The sequence below is a fragment of the Phyllobates terribilis genome, unplaced genomic scaffold (assembly GCF_046119375.1).
Source record: "Phyllobates terribilis strain yellow unplaced genomic scaffold, ASM4611937v1 Scaffold_3__8_contigs__length_932513732, whole genome shotgun sequence".
In the NCBI taxonomy this organism is placed as follows: domain Eukaryota; kingdom Metazoa; phylum Chordata; class Amphibia; order Anura; family Dendrobatidae; genus Phyllobates; species Phyllobates terribilis.
In genome coordinates, this window is record NW_027362763.1 from 365,063,658 (window position 1) to 365,075,203 (window position 11,546).

At 40.6% G+C, this 11,546-nt stretch overlaps 1 protein-coding gene across 2 annotated transcripts; it reads left to right on the forward strand.

Annotated features, from left to right (window-relative positions):
* Window positions 1-200: 200 nt before the first annotated feature.
* Window positions 201-10,649, forward strand: LOC141259420 (protein CLN8-like). Of its 2 annotated transcripts, XM_073675373.1 has the most exons (4): window positions 201-639; window positions 1,101-1,188; window positions 6,005-6,645; window positions 7,821-10,649. In XM_073675373.1, exons 3-4 carry the CDS (start codon window positions 6,097-6,099, stop codon window positions 8,124-8,126), a joined length of 855 nt encoding a protein of 284 aa, XP_073531474.1. In that variant the 5' UTR covers window positions 201-639; window positions 1,101-1,188; window positions 6,005-6,096; the 3' UTR covers window positions 8,127-10,649. The 2 variants fall into 2 exon arrangements, with proteins under 2 accessions (XP_073531474.1, XP_073531475.1); XM_073675374.1 differs by lacking the exon at window positions 1,101-1,188.
* Window positions 10,650-11,546: the final 897 nt, after the last annotated feature.

An 11,546-nucleotide genomic window follows, 5' to 3' on the forward strand; every position in this document is an offset into this window, starting at 1 on the left:
TAACATTCGTCATCGTCAGTCATAGACTTCCATAAGAAAAAGAAAAGAAAACCAGCTCCTGCCAGACAGAGGAGTGTAGGAAGCTAGCAGACACCAAGGAGGCGGCAGCCACAAAGCCAAGTCTATGTGTTCTCCTGCTTAGATAACCAGCACGGGGCCGGAGCGGACAGTAGCGCAGTTTCCTCCCGTTTCCTCGGTTACTGTCTCCAGCACACAGTGTGTCCGCCACACCGCGCTGAGCACTGACTGCAGACGGGAGGCAGCGCTGTCATTTCCGCAGAAGCCCCAGCACCGCGCCCACCCCCTCTCCCCCCTCTTTCCTGAAAAGTTAGGACTCGCTGTGATCACGTGACGCTGAGCACTGACCATCGCTGTGATGCTCGGATGTGACTCAGTAGCGCGGTGTGAGCCTCAGTAGCGCGGTGTGAGCCTCAGTAGCGCGGTGTGAGCCTCAGTAGCGCGGTGTGAGCCTCAGTAGCGCGGTGTGAGCCTCAGTAGCGCGGTGTGAGCCTCAGTAGCGCGGTGTGAGCCTCAGTAGTGCGGTGTGAGCCTCAGTAGCGCGGTGTGAGCCTCAGTAGCGCGGTGTGAGCCTCAGTAGCGCGGTGTGATCTGCGCGATCGGGTCATCAGCGGCTGCCTGGTAAGTGCGGATCTGTCTGTAGTGTCAAGTTATACAATGTCTTCATCAATATAAGTGTCATCCTTGCCATGTGTGCCCTGGCTGGCAGTGAGCAATGTGATAAATGCTGGCAGCTCTGCAGCACTCCAGTAATGGCTCCTGCAATGTACAGTGTGGCAGCAGGAAGGCAATGTGTACGGTTACTATGGAAGGGGGCGGATGTCACTGTCATAGGTGCCCCTGCTGTCTGGTAGATCACAAACACTACATATATATATACACATACTACATACAGATACACACACATATACTCTGCGTACACATACATGTACATATAGAGGCATATATGTGTAACCTAGTGCCTACACACAGGACAATTACCTGTATATTGCTCTCACTTTTTTTATTTTTTTGTGTGAAGACATTTACTGGTAGAAAAAAATGGAGAAATAGAAAGTGAAAGTTCTTCTCTGTGACTACAGGAAGCCCAGCCATCCCTAACCTCCAGCACTGTGCCTGACCGTGGATGACGGGGCCTGGTTGGGAACTGACTTCATTTTCAGGCTTCAGGTGACTCTGCTAATTATAAAGGAACCTTTATGCTTACTGTTGGTTACCATCTTTTCAGTTAGCCATTGAAAGGTATTCTAGTGTTGAGCGAGTATGTTCTGTTAACCCTTTCGCCGAGTACGCTCGGGCCGAGCTCCGAGTATTTACAGCTGCTCGGTGATATGGTTGAATCGCTCCCGTGTGCATGATTTGCACCTGTTTGACAGCTTTATTACATGTGAAGAATGTCTATTTCTTACACATTCCTCACATGTAATAAAGCTGTCAGACAGGTGCAAATCATGCACACGGGAGCGATTCAACCATATCACTGAGCAGCTGTAAATACTCGGAGCTCGGCCCGAGCATACTCAGCGAAAGGGTTAACAACATACTCGCTCAACACTACTATTAACCCCATTAATGACCAGGCCAATTTTTACAATTCCGACCACTGTCACTTTATGATGTAATTACTCTGGAATGCTTCAACGGATCCCATTGATTCTGAGATTGTTTTTTCGTGACATATTGCACTTCATGATTGTGGAAAAATTTCTTCGATATCACTTGTGTTTATTTGTGAAAACAATGAAAACTTGGCAAAAATTTTGAAAATTTCAAAATTTTCAAACTTTGAATTTTAAAGCCCTTAAATCAGAGAGATATGTCACACAAAATAGTTAATAAATAACATTTCCCACATGTCTATTTTACATCAGCACAATTTTGGAATCAAAATTTTTTTGGGTTAGGATGTTATAAGGGTTAAAAGTTGACCAGCGATTTATCATTTTTCCAACAACATTTACACAACCATTTTTTTAGGGACCACACCACATTTGAAGTCACTTTGAGGGGCCTTTATGATAGAAAATACCAAAAAGTGACACCATTCTAAAAACTGCACCCCTCAAGGTGCTCAAAACCACATTCAAGAAGTTTATTAACCCTTCAGTTGCTTCACAGGAATTTTTGGAATGTGGAAGAATAAAATGAACATTTAACTTTTTTCACAAAAATGTTACTTTAGACGCTAATTTTTCTATTTTTGCAAGGGTAACAGGAAAAAATGGACTCAAAATTTGTTGTGCAATTTACCCTGAGCATGCCAATACTCCATATGTGGGGGCAAACCACTGTTTGGGCGCACAGCAGGGCTCGGAAGGGAAAGAGCGTCATTTGACTTTTTGAATGTAAAATTTACTTGAATAATTAGCAGAAGCCATGTTGCGTTTGGAGAGCCCCTGATGTGCCTAAACAGTGGAAACCCCCCACAAATGACACCATTTTGGAAACTAGACCCCTCAGGGAACTTATCTAGATGTGTGGTGAGCACCTTGAACCCCCAGGTGCTTCACAGAAGTTTATAACATAGAGCCGTAAAAATAAGATTTTCACATTTTTCCCACAAAAATGTTTTTCAGCCTCCAAATTTGCATTTTCATAAGGGTAACTGGAGAAATTGCGCCATACCATTTGTTGTGCAATTTCTCCTGAGTAAGCCGATACCCCATATGTGGGAGAAAACCACTGTTTGGGTGCACGGCAGGGCTCGGAAGGGAAGGAGCGCCATTTGACATTTTGAATGTAAAATTTGCTTAAATAATTATCGGATGCCATTTTGCGTTTGGAGACCCCCTGATATGCCTAAACAGTGGAAACCCCCCACAAGTGAAACCATTTTGGAAACTAGACCCCTCAGGGAACTTATCTAGATGTGTGGTGACCATTTTGAACCCCCAGCTGCTTCACAGAAGTTTATAACATTGAGCCATAAAAATCAAAAAAATCTAACTTTTTCCACAAAAATGATGTTTTAGCCCCAAATTTTTTATTTTCACAAGGGTAAGAGGAGAAAATGGACCCCAAAAAACGTTTGTGCAATTTCTCCTGAGTACGCCCATACCCCATATGTGGGGAAAATTCACTGTTTGGGCACACAGCAGGGTTCAGAAGGGAAGGAGCACTGTGACTTTTTGAATGCAAAATTGGCTGGAATTGAGAGCGGACGCCATGTTGCGTTTGGAGAGCCCTTGATGCACCTAAATAGTGGAAACCCCCCACAAGTAACCCCATTTTGGAAACTAGTCCCCTCTAGGATTTTATCAAGGGGTATAGCGAACATTTTGAACCCAGAGGTACGACAGAGAAGTTGATAACATTAGGTCATCATATTGAATAAGTTGTCATTAGTCTTGAGCGCAAGTGCTTGCTACTTGAATTTGCATCAGGTACTCAGGTATGCACCGTGTATAGCGGTTGCTCGAGTGACATGCTCGAATCTCCACCCCGCATGTTTCACAGTTATTAGACAAAAAAAACATGCGGGGATTGCTCGTGCATGGCAGGCAATCCCTGCAAGGTTTTTTTTGGCCACAAAGCATATGGGGTGGAAACTCGAGCATGTCACGCGATCATCCGCTATACTCGGTGCATACCCGAGCACCCGATGCAAACTCAAGTAATGAGCACTTGCAGTCAACACTAGTCGCCATATCATCATAATTTTTTTTTATGTATCTTTTGAAAAAATCACAACCCTAGCCCTAGCACAACCCTAACCCTAACCCTAGCACAACCCTAGGACAACCCTAACCCTAGGAAAACCCTATCCTAGCACAATCCTAACAATAGAGTTTATTTGTTAAGCCTTTCCTCGTGTGGTATGTGATTAGACGACTTTATTCTTCGGGTCGGTGCGATTACAGCAATACCAGATTCATATCGGGTTTTTATGATTGACAGCTGTCACACTAACATACCCTTTTTTTTTTGCAAAGAGTAGTTTTTGCATCACCATATTTTGAGAGCTATAATTGTTCCATATTTAGGCCGACAGAGTCATGTGATGGCTTGCTTTTTGCGGGACAAGTTGACGTTTTTATTGGTACCATGTTCAGGCACGTGACATTTTTTGATCGCTTTCTATTCCGATTTTTGGGAGGCAGAATAAACAAAAACCAACAATTCAGGAATCTTTTTTTGGGGCTTTTTTATTCCGTTCTGCGTGTGGTAAAATTGATAAGGCAGCGTTATTCTTCGGGTCAGTACGTTTACGGCGGTACCGCATTTATATCTTTTTTTATGTTTTGGCGCTTTTACACAATAAAAACTATTTTGTAGAAAAAAAAATTTTGCCTCGCTTTATTCTGAAAGCTATAACTTTTTTTATTTTTCGGCTGATGGAGCTGTATGGCGGCTTGTTTTTTGCGGGACAAGATGACGTTTCCAGCGGTACTATTTTTATTACATTAATAATGCATGATGATAAAGCATCGTTTTTTGTTTAGTTTTTTATTTCTTTTTTTACTGTGTTCACTAAAGGGGTTAACTAGTGGGACAGTATTATAGGTCCGGTCGTTCCGGACGCGACGATACCAAATATGTGTACATTTATTGTTTTGTTTTTTTTTCACAATAATATTTATTCATGGGTACAGTATATATATTTTTTTTGGGGATTATTTTTTTCTTTTTTTTAACATATTTTTACAATTTTTTTTTTTCACTTTCTGACACTTTTTCAACTCGTACATCAGTCCCACTATGGGACTTTCACTTTTCGAAGTCTGATCACTTATATGGCATAGAGATGCAGCAACCTGTAAGCGCTGCTGAGGGAGAAGTTACTTTGGTCGCGCACTGCGCATGACCAAAGTAACTTCCTGCTGTCTGGTGACCCGGATGTTGTCATGATGACATCGGGTCACCATGACAACATTCGGGACCCGACACAGACAGCGCGGTTCACCGGAGAGGAGGTAAGTATTGGCGCTTACCTCCCCTCCTGCTCCCACTCTACTTAGCATGCCTCAGTTGTCAATTCCGACTATTCTTCTCAATGCACAGTGACAATGTGTTCTCTTGTTGGCCCTGATGAGAAGTGACGAGCCGGCAAGAGAGCGCACTGTCAGTGCGCATTGTAAAGAGAGAATGAGCGAGCCGTGACCAGTGCCTCCCCCGCAAGTGATGTTCTCTCCCCCACCCCCTATTCATTTCACTTCTATGTCCTCTCTTCTAAGGCTTTCCCCAAATCATTGCAATTCCATTTCCACTACCCCAATTCATTGCAATTTCATGTCTGTGTTATATTTCAAATCTGGCCGGTGGTGGCTGAGAATAATAATAATTGGGCTATCGGTAAGCTGATTACTGGTCACTTGCTGATACCTATGTAGTGAGTAGTTAGGATCGTGTGCTCGCGTATCCCTGACGAAATCCTGATAGAGTGACGGCAACGGTGAGATATTGTGTGATCTCCCTGGTGTCATCCCTGTGGAATACCTGACAATGAGACAAATTGTAAGACATGTCCCTAACTCGCCTAATCAGTGTGACTTGTTTATGAGACAATATGAGATAATTTATACGAGCGTAAAACCAAATCTTTTTTAGGACCAGAAAGGGCAGTGTACAACTTTTCACTTAGTGTTCTTGGAATATCTGACTGCCCCCTCAAGCCCTACACTAGGGGTAATATTGGTGTTTCCTAGGATCCTCCTCATGGACGCTGATGAAAGAAGCTCTGCTTCCTACCCAGTGTCATCATTAGGGTTTGGCTTTCTGGTTTATTTTCCTGAAAGCTGATACTTGCTAATTGATGTATGAATATCCAACACCAGTGCTTCCGGTTCGAGAGAATACCAGTTTCCTGAGATTTGGCATTCTCACAGCCCTGGTCTTATTTGTTATCTATCAAGTCGCTGCTCAAGCAGTGGTCACAGCTTTAGTAAAACATACATTTTGTAGTATGAAAGACTCTCATAATTTTTACATAAGAGAACATTACATGACAATTTGTCAGTTCCTTTATGTATATTTTTGCATTCTGCAGGTAATGCTGACATGTGCTATCCGGACTATGTATAATAAGAAGATGCCAGTATACAAATAGAAGGCACATACACGACTCGTTCTTCCTGGAAGATGGCTGCTCACCGTGATCTCTTGGCTGCCCTGAGCAGTTTAGACTTTGATTTGGACTATTCATCATGGAACACCCGCCTGACTCTGATAGCGGCAGGATTTTTATTTTACGTAGGCATTTTTGCATTTATTCACATTGCATCTATTGTGCTTTTTGCCACTTATAGATCACTATCTGCCAGAGAGAAGGTACGTTGGAATACTGTAACTACACGGGCATCATTTGGACTCCTATGCTATGTGGCTGGTCTAAATGCACTATTCATCGATCCAGTTCTCGCTGCTGATAAAATCACTGGTCAGCAGGGGTGGGCTGCTTTTATCATCTTGATAGCAACTGGGTTCTTTTTGTATGAAAATGTTGCTCTTTTCATATATAATTCTGTGTTCCGGATATTTGAAATCTCGAGTGCTGCCCACCACATTACCGCTTTTATTGGATGTTTTGGTGCTGCGATTTGCAGTACAGCAGGACATTATTTGCCAATAGCTGCATTACTATTAGAGATGGCGACTCCATTCACTTGTACTTCATGGATTCTAATAAAGGTAAGAATACATTGTTGGTAAGAAATAGGAATTGTACTTTCAGTAGAGTTTGCTTAAATCAATAGTACAGCCAAATAAAAAAATATATAATATTTATTTTCAGAAAAATCTACTTTCTCCACTTATGAGCCACTGCTTCCACTTCTCCCTCCCCAGAACTCACCATCTACTCTTGACAAAACAGCTCAAATATGTCTTCATCAAGACTAGATGGACTGCCAGCACAGTGAGGTGTTAGGAAAACCTACTACTATATTCTATGAAAGGAAGGAGAACTGAGGAGCAGAGTGAAAAAACAAGCAGAGGGAGATTCACAAAGATCATAATGAGCTTTCTAACAAGTCTTACCTCATCCCAGAGGTGAAGTCACATATAAACAACTCAGAATTGAGGGAAATTGTCCTTCGTGTTGCTGGTTCTGTATGTGAGCTTAAAAAGGAATAAAAAGTAGGACTCCCTCTATGTGTGATGCACTTTGGGAGACATCATATCAGCTCAGAGACAATTACAAATAAAGCAATAGAGCATGCAGAGGGGAAAACTGGTGAAGATGCAAAATACAAGTCATATAATGGTCAGAAATGGTGTTATTCCTCATGTACACACACAACTGTTTATACTGTTACTTTACCAGAAAGTATACTTACCCTTTGAGGGCCATAGTTGAAAATGAAGCTTTGTCTTTGCTCAACATTAGTTGTACAGTCAAAAAACTTAAATCTTACTTTGTTCACCCTTTACACGTTGCGTTCACTTGTTGTGTCCTTGTCCTTGTATTTTTTAGAGCCATAACATTTTTGCCGTTTTTGGAAAATGGAAGCAAAACAATGTGATTTTGTTGCAGCAAACATACGCAGTGTGGCTGCAATGTGTGAACATGACCATAATATACCATACAGATAGGAGAATATGCACGTGACACATGTGATTGCAGGGTCAGACTACATAGAGTTTGATTGTAAGCATAGAGACAAGTACAGTAATTCTGCATAGGAAAGAAATTTCACTACTTGCAAAGTTGTTTTACTTTAGATGAATTTCGAGCAATAAAACAATTTTTTGAAAATTGTGTATTTATTGTACGAAAATTGTTTCAGGAGAGAAGTCACTAACTATATGGATGTTGTTTAACTCTTATCAGGATAATTTTTATGCATTTTATTTTTTTCTTCTAGGCTGGCTACTTACAAACATTTATTTGGAAGATGGATCAGTGGATTGTGGTTCACTTGTTCCATTGCCGCATGTTCCTTACCTATCACTTGTGGTGGGTATCTCTTAACAACTATGATCGTCTGGTGAAATCCACCACAGTGTTGTATGTAGCTTTCTTCTTCTTCTCCCTGATTTTACTTACTTTCATGCTGAACCCTTATTGGACCTATATGAAGACCAAACAACTTCTGACTCCTGTTCATTCAACATCCATAATATCGACAAGCGAAGGAAATGGCGAAATTGGCATAAAGAAAAACGAATAGCACATCAGTATGGTCCCTGTTCTTGCTCTGTGAAAAGATCATGATAGAACAGTTCTTGTCTGTTATAAAAGATAAAAATATCCTCTTACTATGTTTATGCCTTTATTTGAGGACAGAGTTGGAGACTTACCTTTATTTATGCCATATTTATCAAAGTGTTCGGCATATTTAAATTTAACCACTTCTGTCTAGAGCTGTTTCTCCAGTTTTTACTCTGCTCACCCTATTGGAGTGAGAATTGTAACTTTTAAAGCCTTAGTAAGACCTACTAGCAAAGCTAACCAAGCCTATCTTCCCGTCCTTACTTCAAAAGTGTCAATGTCACCATTTTTTTGCTGGAAAAAAAGCTTGCAACAAAATTTGCAATATATTAACACTACAGATGAGAGCATGGCTTCGCGCAACCCCAATTCATGGCCAGGTTAATTTCTCTCTGGCCGTGAACAGGAGCTGTGCAAATTTCCTGACCTTCTGGGTTCCTCAATGCAGCATTTAATTCACCAGCTTGGTTTCCTATCATCTGGCGACGTGCCCGCCCAGCAAATCAAAAGCCGAACCTGGGATCCTAGAAGGTCAGAAAATTTGCTCAGCTCGTGTCCACGGACAGAGAGCACTGACTTGGACCATGGACCAGTACTGAGCAAAGCCATCTGCTCATCTCTAAATGTCACCAAAAAACTTGTGCAAAAGACTTTACAATCTTATAACGCACCCGATTTTTTCTAAGTGGTTTATGCTCTTTAATAAATCACTTTGTACTAAAATTTTCACCCACTATTTTGGCGCTTTTTTGGTGGACGTTTTTTGCACACTAGGTCGTGCCCCTTTCCAGTGAGGCCACTAGAATGTATAGCAGGGCACGGTATGTTACTGAATAAGGTGTACTGCACCTGCGTTCATACATGTTTATTATTCAGGCTTGTTACACACAACTGATGAAGAACACTTAAACTACACACATGTACGCATTCACATGTGACACATTACCTGCTGCTTTTGGTTCAGCACCTTCACAATTATCCTACTCCCTCCTGTAAACTAGTCCTGATGACACTGGAAACGGAGATAGGAAGCCCTACATTTCTCCATCAGTTGGTCATCTGAGAACCATGATATGAACTGACGTACAATAGCATTATCATGTCGAATTTCTTCCCCAGACATGAAAGAGGTCAAACATAGGGGCAAGTATATTCAATAATATTGTTTGAAATGTTACATAATCTCAACTTGTATTTTGCTTGATAGATGTAGATGTGTGTAAATTGTTACATTATTTCAAATTGTATTTTGCTTGATTAATGTAGACATTCTCCCATTATTTTGCATATGTTGGGTTTACCAGTATAGCATGGCTAATACTCTGTGGGGTTTTTTTGTAAGAAGGTGGAGGGATAAATAATAATCTTTATTTATATAGTGCCAACATATTCCACAGCACTTTACAATTCAGAGGTTCATATACAACAATCATAAGTAAAATAGCTAAAGATAATACAATAATTAAAGCAAAAATAATGACGACCCTGCTCGTAAGAGCTTACAATCTACAATAAGGTGGGGGTGACCCAAAATACATACAATTCATACATCATTCACAAATCATACAATTTATACTAAGATAAGGAATGCATCATAGAACAAGTTCAAAGCATATTAATTTCTGTTTAATATGACCAGGAGCGTATTTAGGCTTTGCGGTTTTCCCTTGACTCGCAGTACACAATTATCCTTAAAGGGAATCTGTCAGCTGGTTTTTGCTTTGTAGGCTGCAGACAGGATGATGTAGGGGTTAAAACACAGATCTCAGCTATGCCTCTCTTATCAAGCTCAGTAGTTTTGTTTGCTTGCAATGATTGTTTTAGCACCAGGACCTTATCATTGCTGTGATATAGCAGCAGGTACATGCTAGGCCAACACTCCCCGTTCTGTCATAATCACCTCAAAGTCTATGGACATTATATATACAGAGCCTGGTTTGGGCGGGGTTAGCTTCCTCAGCTCTGCTTCATGTTAAATCTTAAAACTCTGATTGTGTCAGAATGGCTACACCCAGTAAATCTAAGTGATGCGTCGTTGGATTCAGCTTCTCTTTGCCTATATCAGGCTGCTTTTAGACAAGGTAGCAAAAACCTGCTGACAGATTCCCTTTAAATAAATATGCTTATTGCTGCAGCCGCAGGACCATTGCTTGGTGCTTCTCCCCATCCACAATTCTAACAGCACCCTGCTTGCCGGTTCTGTTTTTATAAGCACACATTTCCTATAGCCCCTACCTAAACAATCCGAAGAATAATGAGGTTGACTAGTTATAAGCATTACCTCTTAATCCCGCTTTATGAATACTCTGGCCAATCTGAAGGAAGTCATCAGGAGTCTGGCAGTGCCGCTCCCATGACTTTGGACTGTAAGCTGCAAAGACTTTTTATCCAAATTTTGTGTTGCCATAAATATTTAATCTGAAAAATATTCTTTTTTTTCTGTTGCTACTTTTGCACCAATAAAACACATTTTGAAAATACATTTTTGTGTTGAATTTATAGTCATTAAGACAAAATATGTTTATTTATGCGTTGACATATATGGAAAGTTTTAGGGTAAATTCAACTTTATGATAACTATTTATTTTTTGGGGGATGGTAGGGTCACCAAACACAATTCTGCATTGTTTTTATTTTTTTACAGCGTGCGCCAGACAAGATATATAATATACTAATAAGATAGTTTGCTTCATTGTGTATGCAATGATGGCAAATATTTGTCTTTAATTTTTCAACAACTAAAGAAATTTGTACAGATAAAAGCCTATTTGTTCACATATATTTTTTTTTATAAAACTTTATTGATACTTAGCCCCACTAGGGGGACTTTACTGTGCAATCACTTCAATAATGCACTGCAGTTCCTCCTGTATAGCAGTGTATTGTGCCTGTCAGTGTAAAATTGACAAGCTGCTTATCAGGCTTTGTTTTTTGACATCTTTGGTCCTCACAAATGACAAAGCAACTGTTGGTATCCCACCCATGTGCGGACATTGGTAGACAAAGGCAGCCGATTAACCCCTGTGCCCACACCATTACTTTGCACATTGCACTTTGAACTGCATATTCCTGCAACATAACAGTATGACACAGGTGGGGGGTGAGGGTTTTGTCCACTTTAATTATGTAAAATGTTTGTACATAGACACAAAATGATCTTAATTTTTCAATAATAGATTTTACTATGAAAGAATTTCACCAGGAATTGCAAATTCTGCTATATGGTATGCTCTTAACGGGGTTGTTCCACAAACAAAGTACATTTTACTCAATAGATCTTGGAATAATAAGTTCCACAATTGCATATGTTAAAAAGAAGGTTCCTGCGCTGAGATAATCTTATAAATGCTCCCCTGCTGTTACTTGCTGTGTCCGACCA